Genomic DNA, 22,405 nt, shown 5'->3' on the forward strand with positions numbered 1-22,405 from the left:
GTGGGTAGAGGTAGAGGTGGAGGTAGAGGTGGAGATGGAAGTAGAGGTGGGGGTACAGGTGGAGGTGGAGTTAGAGGTGGATGTGGAGGTGGGGGTACAGGTGGAGGTAGAGGTAGAGGTGGAGGTAGAGGTGGAGGGAGAGGTGGAGGTGGGAGTTCCGGTCGAGGTAGAGGTGGAGGTATAGGTGGAGGTGGGGATACAGGTGGAGGTAGAGGTGGAGGTAGAGGTGGAGGTGGGGGTGGAGTTGGAGGTAGAGGTAGAGGTAGACTAAGAACAAAGAGAGTAATATCTGATGAAATTCTGGCGACTGTGGTGGACCATGTGGTCGACCATGGTTTGACCTTGAGAGAGGCTGGGCAGAGAGTGCAGCCCAATCTGAGCTGCTTCACCGTAGCATCCATCATCTGGATCGTTCCAAAATGAGAATAGGTACAGTATGTACTGCAGACATTGGATCTACTACTTTTACTACTTGACAGTAGTACAACATAAAGCACAGTAAAGACAGTAGATTCCAATACATACTGTAAGGGTTTAATGTTTAATGTATTACTGTATGTGTGAAATTGGGAGCAATACTACTTTGTAACATGTTTATCTTGTATACTGTATTACTGTAGTGTTTACTGTACTGTATGCAATTTTGTTTTTGTAGAACTGAAAGACGACCACCACGTTGGTAGAACGGGTCTATTTACAGACGAACAGGAGGCTGCCATTGTGCAAATGGTAGTTGAAAATAATGCCATAAGACTGTGGGAAATCCAACAACAGATGATTGAAAACCCTGCCATCTTTCATAACATCAGAGTGAGTTTATCAACCACAGTCCGCATCCTTAAGAAACACCATCTCTGGATGAAGCACATCTACAGAGTCCCTACAGAGTTGATACAATACAATAGTAGCTAAGATGGGGAGAAGTATGTCCATAATAAAGCACTGCTCTGCCTTCTTAACAACACTATCAACAAGGCAGGTCCTACAGGCCCTAGTTTTGTCACACCTTGACTACTGTTCAGTAGTGTGGTCAGGTGCCACAAAAAAGGACTTAGGAAAATTGCAATTGGCTCAGAACAGAGCAGCACGGCTGGCATTTGGATGTACACAGAGAGCTAATATTAATAATATGCATGTCAGTCTCTCCTGGCTGAAAGTGGAGGAGAGATTGACTTCATCACTACTTGTATTTATGAGAGGTATTGACATGTTGAATGCACCGAGCTGTCTGTCTAAACTGCTGGCACACAGCTCAGACACCCATGCATACCCCACAAGACATGCCACAAGAGGTCTCTTCACAGTCCCCAAGTCCAGAACAGACTATGGGAGGCACACAGTACTACATAGAGCCATGACTACATGGAACTCTATTCCACATCAAGTAACTGATGCCAGCAGTAATATTAGATTTAAAAAACAGATAAAATACATCTTATGGAACATCGGGACTGTGAAGCAACACAAACATAGGCACAGACACACACACACACACACACACACACACACACACACACACACACACACACGATAACATATGCACTATACACACACATCCACATGGATTTAATACTGTAGATATGTGGTAGTGGTGGAGTAGGGGCCTGAGGGCACACAGAGTGTTGTAAAATCTGTGAATGTATTGTAAAGTTTTTAAAATTGTATAAACTGCCTTAATTTTGCTGGACCCCAGGAAGAGTATCTGCTGCCTTGACAGCAGCTAATGGGGATCCATAATAATTACAAATACAAATACAAATGGAGGAGGCCTGTGGTGACATTTCCCAGCAGAGTCGTGTCAGAGGTGGATGCGTCATGCCAGAAGATATTTCCCCAGCTGTCTGGCCAAGGAGAATATCACCTGTGATGTTGATGAAAATCTGTGGCCAGACCAAAACAACAGACATGACTGATTTTGTTTTCTCAATGGAGTATTTGTTTCTTGACTTATGATTTAGATTTGATAGATTCTTTATTTATTCCGTACAATTGATCTAACATACAGTACAGTAGTACAAATAGGACTATTTTTCTTCCTTTGCATATGCAACATATATTTACTGTATGTTTGCATTTTTACTGTATGTGTGCTTACAGTATGCTGTTGTGACATGTATTGGGTCATGTTGAAATATAAAACTAGAATTTTTGCATTTATGTTCCTTTCTTGTTTGAGTACACACAAACAACATACAGTATAACAACATCTTAGTCTTCACAATGAAATAGGTTCTGATAGTACTGTTTTGAATATGTCACATTAGTGTGATCTCGGTTGTCACTAAATTAGGTTAATTTGATGTGTGTGTGTGTCTCATTTGTATACAGAGTTTCATTTTGAGCAGGGAGTACATGATTTTGATTACTGTGTTTCATTTTGCAAGATGTTTGGGGAAATTGGCGAACTGTTTTGTGTTGAGAGTTTAGAGTACCTGAGATGTAGTTTCAGCAAATGTGTGTTAACAAACTGTAACTGTAAGCATGACACACACACACACACACACACACACACACACACACACACACACACACACACACACACACACACACACACACACACACACACACACACACACACACACACACACACACACACACACACACACACACACACACACACACACACGCACACACGCACACCATCCAATATGGCAGTGTGAGTTTAAGTGCCTTTCTCTCACTCTCTCCACCTCTCTGTAGGGCCCTATAAAATCCCTATAAAAATTGAGGAGAAGGTGGACAGAATCACGGAATCCAGACATTAAAATGTAATTCAACAATATTCCAAAATGTATTGAACTGAATAAGAAATCAACTAAATGGTCCATGTGAAACAGATTGTATAGTGCCCTATTGCTGGCAATTTATTTCTCAACCCCACTGTCTTTTTCTCTCTTAATATTTCTCTTTCAGCCTTCATTTTCTCTCCATTCATTATTTTTCTATACACAAGTGTCTCACTCTTTCACTCTCCATCCTTGGACACTGTCTATCTGACTGACTCGCTGTACCTCTTCTCTGTTCTAATCCTCCCTATCTGGGTTGCTGTTGTTGTTAGCAGCTGTCCTGTTGCGCCCCAGACTCTAGGGCTGAAGGCAGTGCCTACACTGTAAGACTCCCTCACCTAATCAACCAACATCCCCAATTCACTATGACTCTTATCACGCCAAGCTGGGGACTCTTAGATTCTAAAATGTGCATAACAACTGTGTGTATAGGTTTGTAATAATGTGTGACTATTCATAATATGCGTTTACCCTCCACTACACCACGGATGCATATTGAGAGAGGCTACACCCAGTTCAGGTACATAATCAATATCCATCCCAATCTGTGCGTATCCGAAAGGCTTTTCTAGTCTATGCTAACGAGAGGAGAGAGACTGAATGTAACAGCGTTCATTGGCGAAGCACCATGCGCTAACAGGCTGATAGACTTGTGTTAACAGGGTGATGGGTAACCCTCTCAGTGGAACAACCCCTCTCATTGAGCAGTCCCCAAACAACTCCCAGGCACTCCCAGAGATCCAATACAGAGAAAAGGGATAAACCCTCCAGAAGATTGTATGTGGAGGGAGCAATTCCCAGGAGGTTGGTCTTTTGTTGCGAGCTGGCAGACGCAGAGGTGTTGGTGAGATTTATCAGCTGTTTATCCACTGAGCGTGCCCGTGCGCTCTCCTCTGATAGGTGAGGGAGCGAATGGGTGCTCTTCTCTGATAGGCTGTTCAGGTAGTGGCGGAACAGGGCCGGTTGAGGATAAGTGTTAAACTCTCTCAGGGGGTTAGGAAAAGTTCCAGTCCAGAGTTTGGAGGATGGGCAGGGGAACTAAAAGGCAGGGGAACACAATGCATTTCTACATTGTAGAATAATAGTGAAGACATCAAAACTATGAAATAACACATATGTAACCAAAATATATTTTATATTTGAGATGCTTCAAAGTAGCCACCCTTTGAATTGATGACAGCTTTGTACATTCTTGGCATTCTCTCTTAACAGGTGTGCCTTGCTAAAAGTTAATTTGTGGAATTTCTTTCCTTCTTAATGCATTTGAGCCAGTCAGTTGATATCCCTATTTGGTAAAAGACCAAGTCCATATTATGGCAAGAACAGCTCAAATAAGCAAAGAGAAATGACAGTTCATCATTACTTTAAGACATGAAGGTCAGTCAATGCGAAACATTTCAAGAACTTTGAAAGTTTCTTCAAGTGCAGTCACAAAAACCATCAAGCGCTATGATGAAACTGGCTCTCGAGGACCTCCACAGGAAAGGAAGACCCAGAGTGACCTCTGCTGCAGATGATACGTTCATTAGAGTTAGCTGCACCTCAGAAATTACAGCCCAAATAAATGTTTCACAGAGTTCAAGTAACAGACACATCTCAACATCAACTGTTCAGAGGAGACTGCGTGAATCAGGCCATCATGATCGAATTGCTGCAAAGAATCCACTACTAAAGGACACCAATAATAAGAAGAGACTTGCTTGGGCCAAGAAACACGAGCAATGGACATTAGACCGGTGGAAATCTGTCCTTTGGTCTGATGAGTCCAGATTTGAGATTACTGGTTCCAACCGCTGTGTCTTTGTGAGATGCAGAGTAGGTGAACGGATGATCTCCGCATGTGTGGTTCCCACCGTGAAGGATGGAGGACAAGGTGTGATGGTTTGGGAGTGCTTTGCTTTTGACACTGTCTGTGATTTATTTAGAATTCAAGGCAGACTTAACCAGCATGGCTACCACAACTCCTTCAAGACGGTTGGAAAAGCATTACAGATGAAGCTGGTTGAGAGAATGCCAAGAGTGTGCAGAGCTGTCATCAAGGCGAAGGGTGGCTACTTTGAAGAATCTCAAATCTAAAATATATTTGATTTGTTTAACACTTTTTTGGTTACTACATGATTCCATATGTGTTATTTTAAAGTTTTGATGTCTTCACTATTATTCTACATTGTAGAAAATAGTTAAAAAAATTAAGAAAAACCCTTGAATGAGTCCAAACTTTTGACTGGTACTGTATGTGAGAATGCTGTTCATTGACTACAGCTCAGCGTTCAACAACATAGTGCCCTCCAAGCTCATCACTAAGCTCAGGACCGTGGGACTGAACACCTCTCTCAGCAACTGGATCCTAGATTTCCTGACGGGCCGTACCCAGGTAGTGAGGGTAGGCAACAACATCTCCGCCACGCTGACCCTCAACACAGGGGCCCCTCAGCGGTGCGTGCTTAGTCCCCTCCTGTATTCCCTGTTCACCCACGACAACTCCAACACCATCACTAAGTTTGCTGACGACACGACAGTGGTAGGCCTGATCACTGACGACGATGCAACGGCCTATAGGGAGGAGGGTGGAGGTTAGTGACCTGGCAGTGTGGTGCCAGGACAACAACCTTTCCATCAAAGTTAGCAAGACAAAGGAGCTGATCATGGACTACAGGAAACGGAGGGCCCGAGCATGCCCCCATCTGCATCGAGGGGGCTGTAGTGGAGCAGGTTGAGAGCTTCAAGTTCCTCGGTGTCCACATCACTAAGGAATTAACATGGTCCACACAAACTAAGACAGTCATGAAGAAGGCACGACAACGCCTCTTCTCCTCAGGAGGCTGAAAAGATTTGGCATGGGCCCTCAAATCCTCAAAAAGTTCTACAGCTGCACCATTGAGAGCATATTGACTGGCTGCATCACGCTTGGTATGGTAATTGCTCGGCATCTGACCGCAAGGCGCTAGAGGGTAGTGCGTACGGCCCAGTATATCACCGGGGCCTATCTCTCTGCCATCCAGGACCTCTACACCTGGCGATGTCAGAGGAAGGCCCAAAAAATGTCAAAGACTCCAGCCACCCAAGTCATAGCATATTCTCTCTGCTACCACACAGCAAGCAGTATCGATGCATCCAGTCTGGAACCAACAGGAACCTGAGCAGCTTCTACCCCCATAAGACTATAGCTAGTTACCCAAATAGCTACCAGGACTATCTGCATTGACTCTCCTTTGCACTATCTCTTTTGATTCATCACATATGCTGCTACTGTTTGCTATCTATCCCGTTGCCTAGTCACTTTACCCCTACCCATATGTACATATCTACCTCAATTACCTCGTACCCCTGCACATCAACTCGGTACTGGTACAGTGTGTATATAGCCAAGTTATCATTACTCATTGTGTATTTATTCCTTGTGTTATTATCTTTATATTATTTTTCTCTCTGCATTGTTGGGAAGGGCCCGTAAGTATGCATTTCACTGTTAGTCTACAACTGTTGTTTACAAAGCATGTGACAAATACAATTTGAACAAACGGCAGAGGAACTAAAAAGCAGAACAGTCAGAGAGGAACTACAGAAGGAAGATGGTATTTTAGGGAGATATCCAGTGTGCTGAAAGGAGTCTGCTGAAGAGAGCATGGCTGCCAGATGAGGGTCCTTACTGAGATTATGTTACTTGTGTAGTGGTCAGAGGAGACTCATAAATACAGCCCATCTCCCTAGCCGGCTAGAGAAGTGCCTGCTGAAAAAGGAGCATTAGGATGAAAAAGAAGGCCCTCATCCAGTTGACAAGGTAGAGGAGAGAGAAGCTTTACATAATTCATGTCAGGGTTTATCAGGGAACCCAAGCTGTGGCCTCAAAATAGCTTGGCCTGGGAACAACTGGGACAGGAAGTGACTCACTCTTACTTCCTGTATGTATCCTTTGTGTCCTACTGTAAAGAGTTCCCCTCATCACCATCAGTCATTTAATTAAACGTAGGAGGTAGAAATAATCACTACACACGTGGAGCTGAGAGAGGTGAGAAAGAGAGAGAGAGAGAGTGAGACATTAGGGCTTGTATGATCTCTGACAACTCTGATAGCAAATATTACACCTTGTAATAGCAGTATGCCATTTCACTTCCCAGCATGCTCTGTCTCTTACAGAGCAGTGGTCTGTTCCCAGGTCAGCCCACCTGGGTGTAAACATCACACTATTGCTATGCCCCGTCGCTAATGGAGACCGTGTCATCTCTTCTATCCACACCTCAGCAGTCAGGTGGGCTGACAAGTAGCGTAACTAAATATAAATTAACATAGGCCTCTCCTCTCCAGGATGTCAATCAAAAGTGAGTGTGTGAAATCTCATTAGCCAATGGGTGTGTGTGTGTGTTACATGTTGGTGGTGATTTACTGCCACCCAACCTGAAGTGCTTTGTTTGTTTGAGACTTAGTACATACTAGTGTACACATTACATGCATCCCATTCCATCACTGTCAAAGGAACTGACCACTGGACACAGCCAAGCTGGCTTTTCAATATAGTCGACACCACACCTCACCTCATCGTTCAGTTTAAACACAGCTGCATTTGTATGGAGCTCAGGAGAGTTATGTGTCACAGAATGCTTAGCAAAAAGCCTATAACAGAACACCTTTCTGAGGTAAGCTACTGGTGGCAAGGCTATCGCCCTGGCACAGCTCTGTAGAGGGAAGGCTCTGGGCTGTTTTAAAGCAAACGGCAGGATAATCAAAGAGAGGGAGCGAGTGTGAAAGAGAGAGAGCAATAGAGAGAGTGAGTGAGAGAGGGCGAGAGAGAGAGAGAGAGAGAGAGAGAGAGAGAGAGAGAGAGAGAGAGAGAGAGAGAGAGAGAGAGAGAGAGAGAGAGAGAGAGAGAGAGAGAGAGAGAGAGATGGGGATAGTACAGCATACAGAAAAAAAGAGAGACAAATTAATGGTGGTTTCTTCAAAACTCCAACTTTGCAGTCTTGTCACACACACATCAAACATCCACTTAATGCACCAGTAAATAGGCTGTCCCTATCTCCTACAGGGAACACAACACAGCTTATCTGATGAGAATTGTCCATTAGCCACGGCCACCTTAACCCCCTGCCTGCACACACCCAGCATGCTGACATGTCTAAAGGCTTTTAAGGGATGGTTAAGTTGGTTATCTTAATTCTTTCATTATTTCAGGGTCAACAAGTCATTTGAAATGCTGTTGAAATCCCTCCACCATTTTGTGATGGGTAAGACAGGAGATATCCTGGGGTATACGTACAGTGCAGTGTGTCCCAGGTAATCTCACACACAAGGGTTAATATTATCACACATATCATATACTTTTGCAATAGAGTATAGATTTCTGATTCTGACTAACATATTCCCTGATATAGTTAGACGGTATCCTTTGGAATAATTCTCTTGAATTGAGTTGAGTTGCTGTCGTAGCTAATAGTCTGATTCTCTTGAATTTCCTCGCAGGAGGAGGATAAAAACATTCTATTCTTTTAACTATACTGTATACTATACTGTAGGCTAGGTGAGATCAGAGCTCTCTGTTTCTCCTGGTCAATAAGGACTAAAGGTTATTTCTGTGGGGTTAAACTCCAGACCAACACCATCCAAGATTCGTTTGACCCAGGCTGCCATCTGTCTGTCTCAGCAGGTAGCTGTGCTGTGAGTCACGGCCACTGGACAGTCTAGGTCTGACCCCTACCAATTAGACTGACCCCTCAACAAAGGTCAGATCAGGTCAGGCAGTGCCCTCTGTATCGACTGAAGTACTGATTTTGTGGGTGTAGGAAGTCTGGCATACTGGGAGGAGGTAGGGAGTGAATAATGAACACTCCTGTGCTGATCACAGCATACACTACAGGACACATACACACTCACACAAATTACACACATACACACTCACACACATCTACACGAACACACATCACAGATGCCAACACACACTGTGATGCATAGACAGAAGCAAAACCATGAATAGGGAAAGAGAGAGAGAAAGAAAGAAAGCGGAAGAGAGAGTGAGCTTCTAGTCAATGTCCAGGGTGTCTGCAGGTGATGGCAGGTTGTTGGGGACAGTGAGAGGTCATTGAGGAGGTGTTAATTGTTATGGACTGTCTCTTTCCTCCAGGCCCCATCGGGAGAGGAAGAGGCAGCGACGAACCCAGCGGAGGTGACATTAAACTGGGCACAGATCACACCATCGCCCCCTGACACCGGACCGGAGCACCACATTTATATTAAACTTTAAAATCCAATGAAAGACTTCACCGTCCCGGATGTTAAATAATCAAGTTTAGCCAGAGGAAGCAAAGGTTAGAGAAGAGAGGGGGAGAGGGAGGGAGGGAGATTAGAGAGCAAGGACGCGAGAGAGAAGAGAGCTAACTATAGGGCCAGTGGGTTCACATCCTAGATGAGGAACACTAATATTCAATTCTACGCTGAGACCCTGGTTGAAGTCTGCCGAATCCTCAGAATTAGAGCCAGCCTGCATGCTAAGATATAAGCTAGACTATTAGCTACCAAGCCATAGGCTAACTGTTGACCAGTTAGCTGAAGTAAGGAAATACGACTGAGACAGTCTCTGCAGTCACAGTTAATGAGATGAATCCTGGAGGATCACCCATCCTGGAGCAATACCCACAGACACAGACAAATACTGCAATCAATCTCTCTCTCGATAAGAAAATTGTCTTCTATCCTCCGAAGCTTCCTGTCGTCCGTTTCCCCTCTCCCCTCTATCCCTTCCTCCCTTCTCTCCCTATTTCCCTGGCTACTGAAGGCACATCTGTGTATCTCTGCCAACTCCTCACCGTCGATTTCATCAATGAATCTCTACTACTGCTGCTTGGCGTTGATAGAGGGTTGGTCATCAAGGTCATTGTCAGTAATAAGTTGATTCTGACTGGCTGTGAAAGGCACATACTGTATGTTGCTGTGTCATTCGTGCTTACTGAGGTCTGGGGAGGTTCTCTGCAGTCAGTCACAGTCTCTGTGTTCTCACTCAGCAGTCTCTCTTCCCTTTAGTGGTGATGACCAAATAAATGAATCATCTAGCACTGTATTAGCTCAGTGGTGGGGCTGTCACTCACAGGTCACCGAGAGGACACACACACAAGGATTCCAGATGGCACGGCTGCCCCACAGGTTTAAAGAAGCCACCAACTCACGACCGGTAGAAATGTCACGTCCAATCTCCGTCAACGCCTTGCGTAAAGTCACGGTGTGGAGCCAATCATTTCTCTTTAACTAATTTGTGAGGAGGCTAACGCTGCTAAGCTGCCTGACACACTCTTCCTCTTGACTGGCAGAGTAAATATAATCAGGGGGGCTGCAGGGTGAAAGACAGAAAGAAAGGAAGAAAGAAAGGACAATGTCAGAGTTTAATTCAATAACAGAAAAGCTGCGAAATGGAGAGTTGAAAAGAAAGACAAGGGAGGTTCAGAACAGTAATGTTTGGGAAGTGGTAAAAGGGGATGATAGCAGTGTACTGCATGTTATGTGTGATGATTGTGAGGCGCTATACAAATGCTACAGTAACAAGACGGGGAGTTCAAGTAGGCCTTTGGCACGTCAAGGGAACTGAAAGCTGGACAGACTGTAGGTTTATAACCTCTCAGAACTAAGCATTTCTAGCAGTAAAATGATACACAAAATGTAGGCATAATTTTGACTCGGGAACAGAAGTCAGCATCTTGAGAGAATGCTAATGTGCAGTTACATACTGTCTGTAGAGGTGCTATCTTTATCAGCATCATAAATGCTGATAGTATTTTAACCACATGAAATATGCATCCAAGCCAAACTGAAATCTTATCCGAAACATGTTTCGGTCATTTTCAGAATTTTCTATTTCCTTATAACTGGTCAAACTGATGTAATTTGGACATTTTGCACAGAAAATCTTTCCCATTTCTTTAGAGTTATTGCATTTTCTCCCAGGCCCTAAACGTCTTTGCTCCCGAAAGAAGCAGAGATGACAGGGAAAACGTTACAGATGTCAACTCGATTTAAGCATTCCTTCAATCGGTTTATGACATCATTCTGGGTTTGTTTAGTCTTCAAGGGAAACATATAAGGACAGAAGAGAAGCTGCTTGTATCTAATTGTAGATAAGTTGACTAACAAATAACCAAAATGTCAACAATTATAAGCAGAAACATATCTAAATCAGGCAAATTAATTCCTGCAAACACTGTCAAACAATCTTTCTGTGTTTCCGACTATAGCTTACAGCACATTTTCTCTATTAGCGGGTTCGGGTCGGGTGAGGGCCTCAGATTGACCCTTTATCACATATAGTCCCGCGGTTGTGGATGGGTTATTAGCAATTGCCGGCGGTTGAGGGTGAACCTAACAGCTGCGCAGCGCACCAGTAGTGAGGTAGACGTTGGGTTAACAGCTCTGTTAAATGTGCCTGTTCACTTAACTGTGGATCACAGACTCAACTAGAAAAGAGAGAGAATGTGCTGTATGAAATATAGATCTATAATTCTAGCAAAATGTCTTCTGTACTGAGTGCTGTGGGTGGTGGATGTTAAAAGCTAGGTGTCTACTATTAGCACTGAATCTAATGCAAAAATGTAAGAACTATTGAGTGCTAGGGCTAGTGATGTCAAATGTTTCAAAAGGCAAAGTTGCTAAATGTCCTGAGTGGCTGAAAGATATGGCGAGAGTGTGGAGGTGGGGACAGCATCTTGACAGTCGGACTCAGATAAACATCATTACTTCCTCTGTGTGGTGTTTCCCAACCCTATGAAGGTTCCTATCTGTCTGTGTGGTGTTTCCCAACCCTATGAAGGTTCCTATCTGTCTGTGTGGCGTTTCCCAACCCTATGAAGGTTCCTATCTGTCTGTGTGGTGTTTCCCAACCCTATGAAGGTTCCTATCTGTCTGTGTGGCGTTTCCCAACCCTATGAAGGTTCCTATATGTCTGTGTGGTGTTTCCCAACCCTATGAAGGTTCCTATCTGTCTGTGTGGCGTTTCCCAACCCTATGAAGGTTCCTATCTGTCTGTGTGGTGTTTCCCAACCCTATGAAGGTTCCTATCTGTCTGTGTGGCGTTTCCCAACCCTATGAAGGTTCCTATCTGTCTGTGTGGTGTTTCCCAACCCTATGAAGGTTCCTATCTGTCTGTGTGGCGTTTCCCAACCCTATGAAGGTTCCTATCTGTCTGTGTGGCGTTTCCCAACCCTATGAAGGTTCCTATCTGTCTGTGTGGTGTTTCCCAACCCTATGAAGGTTCCTATCTGTCTGTGTGGTGTTTCCCAACCCTATGAAGGTTCCTATCTGTCTGTGTGGTGTTTCCCAGCCCTATGAAGGTTCCTATCTGTCTGTGTGCTGTTTCCACTTCAATCCAACCCTATGAAGGTTCCTACCTGTCTGTGTGGTGTTTCCACTTCAATCCAACCCTATGAAGGTTCCTATCTGTCTGTGTGGTGTTTCCACTTCAATCCAACCCTATGAAGATTCCTATCTGTCTGTGTGGTGTTTCCCAACCCTATGAAGGTTCCTATCTGTCTGTGTGCTGTTTCCACTTCAATCCAACCCTATGAAGGTTCCTACCTGTCTGTGTGGTGTTTCCCAACCCTATGAAGGTTCCTACCTGTCTGTGTGGTGTTTCCCAACCCTATGAAGGTTCCTATCTGTCTGTGTGGTGTTTCCCAACCCTATGAAGGTTCCTATCTGTCTGTGTGGTGTTTCCCAACCCTATGAAGGTTCCTACCTGTCTGTGTGGTGTTTCCACTTCAATCCAACACTATGAAGGTTCCTATCTGTCTAAGATAAGGTTATGCTGCCGTATGTGTCTCTCTCGCTTGGACATTCTGTGCAAGCTCTCACCATCTTCCATCATAACTGTTACAAGCTACTGTCAAAACGTCAACACCAAGCCTAATCCCATGAGTGGAGACGGGGCCTTTCTTTAATTAAGCCAGAGAGGGAAACCAAGATTGGGCGGCACAGCAGCTAAGTAGAGCACAACCACACACACACACACACACACACACACACACACACACACACACACACACACACACACACACACACACACACACACACACACACACACACACACACACACACACACACACACACACACACACACACACCACACACACACGCACACGCACACGCACACACACACACACAACCACACACACACACACACACACACACACACACACACACACACACACACACACACACACACACACACACACACACACACACACACACACACACACACACACACACACACACACGCACACACACACACACACACACACACACACACACAACCACACACAGAGTGATACACATTCTGTCACACACACACACACACACACACACACACACACACACACACACACACACACACACACACACACACACACACACACACACACACACACACACACACACACACACACACACACACACACACACACACACACACACACACACAGATACAGAGATACAGAAAATACACACACATAACACACTAACACCTAAACCAAAATCCTCTCATCACTTGAATCAATCCCAGCGTACCTCAGTGGCCACCGTATTAGACTGAGCGTATAGTCACACACTCACATAGTTTTCTAGGCTAGTTGCCATATCCTCTTTAGAAATCACACTCATCACACACAGACAATGACAAGCACACAAAGGGCTATAAGGTAACAACGCTATGCTCTGAGAAGCTTGCGTCTCTAATCAACAGAGGCCTTGGCGTGGGACTGCAGTGCTCCAGATATCCACCAGGTGGTGTTTACATAGAACGTCCTTTTTCTGAGGAGATGCTGCAGTATGACAGAAGCCACTGATCGACGGAGTGTCAGAAATGTCACACCCAATCGCCACAACACACTCTCTCACACACACAACACACACATTCCTGGACAGATGTGCTCACACACTGGCGGTCAGGTGGTCAAAGCATTCAACTCACCGGCACTGACAGTGATGGCCTCGATGAACTGGTCTCTCCAGCTGTTAGTCCCCACCAGCAGGGCCAGGTTTGTCTTCTTAATCAGCTTGTCCACAGTGTTCTGCACAGGGAACACCATCCACATGGCGTTAAAGAGGTGCACACTGTAGAAGTGCATAGAGGGAAGCAAGGCTGTCTAGTCTACATACAGGACACATTATCATTACTGTTTCTGTCCTTAAAACATATTTACTGCTCTGTAATAATCAGGTATTAAGACTAAACAACGAGAGTGAAGTCTGTGTAGAGAGCTTGAGTATTGTAGTTCCTGCCTCAAGGCCATGGCATGTAACAGCTAGAGTAGCCAAGAGCCAGTCCTCAGGAACTATGTGATGATGTCATAGGCCAGGGGGAAATAGATGGGAGGTTCAGTCCCTTACTGGGCCTGCAGCTGTATCCCTCTCTTTGATAAAGGTTGGTTCCCAGAGGACAGCAGCAGGCATTCCTAGAGCACGCTCAGGAAATCAAGCCTCAAGTACGCATAGATCCAGAAGGACACCCCACCTCATCCTCCATCCATCCCTTCCTCCATCCTTTCTTTCCGAGGAATCTATTAGCTAGCTCCTGGGATGACAGCTGGATAGCACCCCTCTCCTCCTTCCCTCCATCCCAATCTCTCTTCCCTCACCATCAGAAGGAAAATCCAATACTTATTTTCTTTAGAAGGAAACTTAAATGGTAATTGAGTTGACTGAAGCTTTGTAATGTAAATGGTGGGATGTCTGTGCTCAGGATTATGCAGAAATTGACTAGTACACTAATCTCTCCCAGCTCTGCTACGGTCTCTAAGATAATGTATTAATGTTTAGAGAAATAGAAGGACACTTTCCTGACTATCCTGACTTCACCTACTGTCGAAACCCTAGCTAGGTGTGTTGGTTTTAGGAGGGAGAGAGGGATCCTATACTGTCTGAAAATCACCTACTACCTCTGCCCTATCTGGCAGCCCCACATGATCAGATTCTGGGTCTTGCTTGATGTTAATCTTAGAACAGAAAAGTTGCAGACCACCGTCTGAAAGTATAAACTCTTTCAATGCTATGACTCTCTGAGGTTAGAGGCAATTCAACTCTCCTACCCCCCCCAGGATAGAACGTTTTGCAGCCAGCTATGGGATCCATAGGCCCCCCTCCCTCCCCCAGCCTCCCACCCAACCTCACAGTGAGAGCCACTCCAGTAAGTACAGCACACGATCCGTCAAGTGCTCACAAGCACCCACCTATCAGTCGATGACTGTCTGAAGAGAGTGTGGGAGAGAGAGGGAGCAAGGAGCATGCACATTTGCGTGCACGCACGCACGCACGCACGCACGCACGCACGCACGCACACACACACACACACACACACACACACACACACACACACACACACACACACTCATACATCTTAAAATTCATGACAATCACATCTATGTTTGTCTAAAGAGTGTGTGTGGGTGAAAGAGGGGCATGCTCGCGCACACACACACACACACACACACATACACACACAAACTGAAACGCACAAACACACGAGCACACACCTTAAACTCGTAGGATTCCTCAATGATGATTTCAAGTTTGACGTGGTCCCCCAGCATGGGTCGGCCCATATCAGCGATGCGTTGGTCCTCATCATCCACTTCTGTCAGTGGCGTCTCCTCTTCCACCTCCTTCACAGCCACCTCTGTAGCTGTGAGACAGAAGAACAACTTTGTAATTGACAACCCTGACAACTGACATGTTGTGTAGTAATATTGTGGAAGCCACAGACATGAAAGTGGGTCATTATGCAGTAAAAGATGCTGACTTGATTTTTTTGCACATATATTTGTTTCCGTAACCTTTGTTTAGCCACTAAGAGAGGTGGCCGGAGAGTGCTTCCACGTTCCCAACAAGGGAAATGGAATTACTATGGGAATGGGCCATGCCGTCTCTCTCTGATAGACAAGCTCATTCCGCTGGGTCAGAGTGGCGATGGGAGGAGGGTATGAGGGAGGGGCTGAGGTGATGAGTGATAACAGCAGCACATTGTTTATAACTCCAGATCTAAAAATATTAAAATATGTGAATGATTTGAAAGAACTCATCAATTCATAAACATTGAGGTGAGGGTAAAGTACGTGTTTTTCATAGGTGAAAGTAAAAATGAGATAGTCTTATAAATGTTTGAATGATGGGAGAATACACATAATTTAAACAAACACAAAAATTATGTTTGTTGAAAAGAGGAAAGGGAGAAGTATATTTCAAACCTATTTCTGAGTTGCTAGGTCAACCAATATGGTAACTAGCATCTTAATAAACATTGAGGGGGGGGGGGGGGTTGGGGATGATTGTCACATGGAATGTGGGGTTGGATGTCACTATCAACTCTACTGTTACCATATTGTCCCAGGAACATTGCCACTGCCACTATACAATACATTCCAAGCTCCTTTGTGCTGTTGCTATAGAGACCTTCCTTCACAGTAAACATAAACACCTTTGGCCGACATATCAAAATGTGTTGGGAATATGTAGTGAGAGCGTTTGCACATTGGGAAGACGTCGCCGAGACATCAGAATAGAATGTTGACGCCTGGTTGACATATAAACGATGTAATTTTAAATGTTGGTTTCTAAATACATCTGTGAAAAGTCTTTAAAAATTAGCAATGCATCATATATACACAGATTTGTTTCTGTCACACACCCACACATGTGTGTGCAAACACAAGCATAATACAAACACATTTACTCAAAATGTCATACAGTTGAAGTCGGAAGTGTACATACACCTTAGTCAAATACATTTAAACTCAGGTTTTCACAATTCCTGACATTTAATCCTAGTAAAAATGTCCTGTTTTAGGTCAGTTAGGATCATCACTTTATTTTAAGAATGTGAAATGTCAGAATAATAGTGGAGAGAATGATTTATTTCAGCTTTTATTTCTTTCATCACATTCCCAGTGGGTCAGAAGTTGACATACACTCAATTAGTATTTGGTAACATTGCCTTTAAATTGTTTAACTTGGGTCAAACGTTTTGTGTAGCCTTCCACAAGCTTCCCACAATAAGTTGGGTGAATTTTGGCCCATTCCTCTTGACAGAGCTGGTGTAACTGAGTCAGGTTTATAGGCCTCCTTGCTCGCACACACTTTTTCAGTTCTGCCCACAAATGTCCTATAAGATTGAGATCAGGGCATTGTGATGGCCACTCCAATACCTTGACTTTGTTGTCCTTAAGCCATTTTGCCACAACTTTGGAAGTATGCTTGGGGTCATTGTCCATTTGGAAAACCCATTTGTGACAATGCCTTAACTTCCTGACTGATGTCTTGAGATGTTACTTCAATATCTCCACATAATTTTCCTTCCTCATGAAGCCATCTATTTTGTGAAGTGCACCTGTCCCTCCTGCAGCAAAGCACCCCCACAACATGAAGCTGCCATCCCCGTGCTTCATGGTTGGGAAGGTGTTCTTCGGCTTGCAAGCCTCCCCCTTTTTCCTCCAAACACGTTCATCTCTAGGAGACAGAACGCGTCTCCTTCCTGAGCGGTATGACGGCTGCGTGGTCCCATGGTGTTTATACTTGCGTACTATTGTTTGTACAGATGAACGTGGTACCTTCAGGCGTTTGGAAATTGCTCCCAAGGATGAACCAGACTTGTGGAGGTCTACAATTTTTTTTTCTGACGTCTTGGCTGATTTCTTTTGATTTTCCCATGAGGTCAAACAAAGAGGCACTGAGTTTGAAGGTAGGCCTTGAAATACATCCACAGGTACACCTCCAACTGACTCAAATTATGTCAATTTGACTATCAGAAGCTTCTAAAGCCATGACATAATTTTCTGGAATTTTCCAAGCTGATTAAAGGCACAGTCAACTTAGTGTACGTGAACTTCTGACCCACTGGAATTGTGATACAGTGAATTATAAGTGAAATAATCTGTCTGTAAACAATTGTTGGAAAAATGACTTGTGTCATGCACAAAGTAGATGTCCTAACCGACTTGCCAAAACTATAGTTTGTTGACAAGAAATTTGTGGAGTGGTTGAAAAACTAGTTTTAATGACTCCCACCTAAGTGTATGTAAACTTCCCACTTCAACTGTATGTTGTTCTGAAGGCATACACTGCTGAATTTTGTCAGGAATATTGCTAGATCAAAGAATGGCTACTTCTAAGACAGCCTGCTATATTTCTTCATTTCCTGTTATGAAAGGAATACGCTACTAGCAAACACTGTGACAACCAACCCCATACTGTGTGACAACCAACCCCATGATGGGTCTGGTTGTCACAAGTGGACCGAGTGTGTTTGATGGTTTATAACTCCATGTTGGAATAAGACATGAGGAACAAAAGGATCCTATTTCAACCAAACACCTTGGTCTTTCTATTCATGTTGAAACAAGTATTGTAAGATATGCTGGTGCTGAGAAATTCACACAAGAGTAAAATGTGTGACAACCAACATCGGTTTCCCCTACGGAGACAGACAACTGATCCAGACAAGCTCCACACACCGAAGGTAAATAACACATACACTACATGACCAAAAGTATGTGGACACCTGCTCGTCGGACATTTCGTTCCAAAATCATGGGCATTAATATGGAGTTGTTCCCCCTTTTGCTGCCGTAACAGCAAAAGGGAGGTCGGGCACTGATGTTGGGAGATTATGCCTGGCTCGCAGTCGGCGTTCCAATTCATCCCAAATGTATTTGATGGGGTTGAGGTCAGGGCTCTTTGCAGGCCAGTCAAGTTCTTCCACACCGATCTTGACAAACTATTTCTGTATAGACCTCGCTTTTTGCACGGGGTATTTGTCATGCTGAAACAGGAAAGGGCCTTCCTCAAACTGTTACCACAAAGTTGTAAGCACAGAATCATCTGTCAAACCCAGATTTGTCCGTCGGACTCCCAGATGGTGAAGCGTGATTCATCACTCCGAAGAACACATTTCCACTGTTCCAGAGTCTAATGGTGGTGAGCTTTACATCACTCCAGCCGACGCTTGGCATTGCGCATGGGGCTCCCGAGTGGAGCAGCGGTCTAAGGCACTCTATCTCAATGCTTGAGGTGTCACTAGACACCCTGGTCCGAATCCAGGCTGTATCACAACCGGCCGTGATTGGGAGCCCCATAGGACAGCACACAATTGGCCCATCGTCGTCCGGGTTTGGCCGATGTAGACCGTCATTGTAAATAAGAATTTGTTCTTAACTGACTTGCCTAGTTCAATTAAAGTTAAATTAAAAAATCTAAATAATTAGGCATGATTCAATAAGCTCCCGACAAACACTTCTTGTGCTGACGTTGCTTCCAGAGCCAGTTTGGAACTTGGTAGTGAGTGTTGCAACTGAGGACAAACGATTTTTAAGCGATAGGTGATTCAGTACTCGGCAGTCCAGTTCTGTGAGCTTGTGTGGCCTACCACTTCTGTGAGCTTGTGTGGCCTACCATTTTGCGGCTGAGCCGTTGTTGCTCCTAGACGTTTCCACTTCACAATAACAGCCCTTACAGTTGACCGGGGAAGCTCTAGCAGGGCAAAAATGTGACGAACTGACTTGTTGGAAAGGTGGCATCCTATGACGGTGCCATGTTGTAAGTCAGTAAGGCCATTCTACTGCCAATGTTTGTCTATGGAGATTGCATGGTGGTGTGCTCGATTTTATACACCTGTCAGAAACGAGTGTGGTTGAACTAGCCAAATCCACTAATTTGAAGGGGTGTCCACATTGTGTTGTATATGTAGTGTAGAACCAATACGGCTATGCAGTCACCTTTGTCCACTATTTGAGGAAGACTTGGGTGCTTGGCTTGAAAAACCAACAACATATTGCAGCATTCTTCAGCTACGGCTGTCGGTAGCTATTTATGATGTGGTGTCATTATGGCTGTGAGGGAAACTAGTTCTTATCATTATTAGTGAAGGGTTGAGTCAATCTACGGGTTGCCATCATTTAAAAAAAGAAAACTCTTCCCCCTGGTAAATGCACATGCAGGGACTGTAGCTAATGTACATGACTGGACCTCTGACCAGGGGTCTGATAGAGATTGGACCCATAGTCATCAGTAAAGATGGAGGAGGAACACATTATCAAGAGTGAAGTGTCACTCAGGGAACAATGCCATTTCTCCAGTGGTGCCCTCTCTCTCTCTCCCTCTCTGTCTTTCCATCTCTCTCTCTCTCTCTCTCCCTCTGTCTTTCCATCTCTCTCTCTCTATCTCTCCCTCTGTCTTTCCATATCTCTATCTCTATCTATCCCTCTGTCTTTCCATCTCTCTCTCTCTCTCTCTCTCTCTCTCTCTCTCTCTCTCTCTCTCTCTCCCTCTGTCTTTCCATCTCTCTCTCTATCTCTCCCTCTGTCTTTCCATCTCTCTCTCTCTCTATCTCTCCATCTGTCTTTCCATCTCTCTATCTCTCCCTCTGTATTTCCATCTTTCCCTATCTCTCTCTCTCTATCTCTCCCTCTGTCTTTCCATCTCTTTCTCTCTCTATCTCTCCCTCTGTCTTTCCAATTCTTTCTCTCTCTATCTCTCTCTCTCTGTCTTTCCATCTCTCTCTCTCTCTCTCTCTCTCTCTCTCTCTCTCTCTCTCTCTCTCTCTCTCTCCCTTTGTCTTTCCATCTCTCTCTCTCTATCTCTCCCTCTGTCTTTCCATCTCTCTGTCTTTCCATCTCTTTCTCTCTCTATCTCTCTCTCTCTGTCTTTCCATCTCTCTCTCTCTCTCTGTCTTTCCATCTCTCTCTCTCTCTATCTCTCCCTCTGTCTTTCCATCTCTCTCTCTCTCTATCTCTCCCTCTGTCTTTCCATCTCTTTCTCTCTCTATCTCTCTCTCTCTGTCTTTCCATCTCTCTCTCTCTCTCTCTCTCTGTCTTTCCATCTCTCTCTCTCTCTATCTCTCCCTCTGTCTTTCCATCTCTCTCTCTCTCTATCTCTCCCTCTGTCTTTCCATCTCTCTCTCTCTCTATCTCTCCCTCTGTCTTTCCATCTCTCTCTCTCTCTATCTCTCCCTCTGTCTTTCCATCTCTTTCTCTCTCTATCTCTCTCTCTCTGTCTTTCCATCTCTCTCTCTCTCTCTGTCTTTCCATCTCTCTCTCTCTCTATCTCTCCCTCTGTCTTTCCATCTCTCTCTCTCTATCTCTCTCCCTCTGTCTTTCCATCTCTTTCTCTCTCTATCTCTATCTCTCTGTCTTTCCATCTCTCTCTCTCTCTCTCTCTCTTTCCATCTCTCTCTCATCTCCCTCTGTATTTCCATCTATGTCTCTCTATCTCTCTCTCCCTCTGTCCCCTCTCTCTCTCTCTCCCTCTGTCCCCTCTCTCTATCTCTCCCTCTGTCTTTCCATCTCTCCCTCTGTCTTTCCATCTCTCGCTCTGTCTTTCCATCTCTCTCTCTCTCTATCTCTCCCTCTGTCTTTCCATCTCTCTCTCTCTCTATCTCTCCCTCTGTCTTTCCATCTCTCTCTCTCTATCTCTCTCCCTCTGTCTTTCCATCTCTTTCTCTCTCTATCTCTCTCTCTCTGTCTTTCCATCTCTCTCTCTCTCTCTGTCTTTCCATCTCTCTCTCTCTCTCTATCTCTCCCTCTGTCTCTCCCTCTGTCCCCTCTCTATCTCTCTCTCCCTCTGTCCCCTCTCTCTCTCTCTTTCCCTCTGTCTTTCCATCTCTCCCTCTGTCTTTCCATCTCTCTCTCTCTCTATCTCTCTCTCTCTCTGTCTTTCCATCTCTCTCTCTCTCTGTCTTTCCATCTCTCTCTCTCTCTGTCTTTCCATCTCTCTCTCTCTCTGTCTTTCCATCTCTCTCTCTCTCTGTCTTTCCATCTCTCTTTCTCTCTCTATCTCTCTCTCTCTGTCTTTCCATCTCTCTCTCTCTCTCTGTCTTTCCATCTCTCTCTCTCTCTATCTCTCCCTCTGTCTCTCCCTCTTCCCTCTCTCCCTCTGTCTTTCCATCTCTCTCTCCCTCTATCTCTCCCTCTGTCTTTCCATCTCTCTCTCCCTCTATCTCTCCCTCTGTCTTTCCATCTCTCTCTCCCTCTGTCTTTCCATCTCTCTCTCCCTCTATCTCTCCCTCTGTCTTTCCATCTCTTTCTCTCTCTATCTCTCTCCCTCTGTCTTTCCATCTCTTTCTCTCTCTATCTCTCTCCCTCTGTCTTTCCATCTCTTTCTCTCTCTATCTCTCTCCCTCTGTCTTTCTCTCTCTATCTCTCTCCATCTGTCTCCATCTCTTTCTCTCTCTATCTCTCTCTCTCTGTCTTTCCATCTCTCTCTCTCTCTCTCTCTCTGTCTTTCCATCTCTCTCTCTCTCTATCTCTCTCTCGCTGTCTTTCCATCTCTCTCTCTCTCTCTGTCTTTCCATCTCTCTCTCTCCCTCTGTCCCCTCTCTATCTCTCTCTCCCTCTGTCCCCTCTCTCTCTCTCTCTCTCTCTCTCTCTCTCTCTCTCTCTCTCTCTCTCTCTCTCTCCCTCTGTCTTTCCATCTCTCCCTCTGTCTTTCCATCTCTCTCTCTCTCTGTCTTTCCATCTCTCTCTCTCTCTGTCTTTCCATCTCTCTCTCTTTCTCTCTCTCTTCCATCTCTCTCTCTCTATCTCTCTCTCTCTCTGTCTTTCCATCTCTCTCTCTCTCTCTCTCTCTCTCTTTCCATCTCTCTCTCTCTCTGTCTTTCCATCTCT

The 22,405-nt window shown here is 44.8% G+C and overlaps 1 protein-coding gene across 2 annotated transcripts in view; it reads right to left on the reverse strand.

Annotated features, from left to right (window-relative positions):
- slc8a1b (solute carrier family 8 member 1b) overlaps positions 1-22,405 on the reverse strand; it is a 269,512-nt gene that overhangs the window by 29,433 nt on the left and 217,674 nt on the right. For both annotated transcript variants that reach the window (XM_071380305.1, XM_071380304.1), the window contains exons 4-5: positions 15,287-15,435; positions 13,726-13,825 (exon numbers count right to left, since the gene is read on the reverse strand). In XM_071380305.1, coding sequence (XP_071236406.1) covers positions 13,726-13,825; positions 15,287-15,435 — 249 coding nt within the window. The remainder of the gene's footprint in view (positions 1-13,725; positions 13,826-15,286; positions 15,436-22,405) is intronic.

The sequence above is a fragment of the Salvelinus alpinus genome, chromosome 32, assembly GCF_045679555.1.
Source record: "Salvelinus alpinus chromosome 32, SLU_Salpinus.1, whole genome shotgun sequence".
NCBI classification, from domain to species: Eukaryota; Metazoa; Chordata; class Actinopteri; order Salmoniformes; family Salmonidae; genus Salvelinus; species Salvelinus alpinus.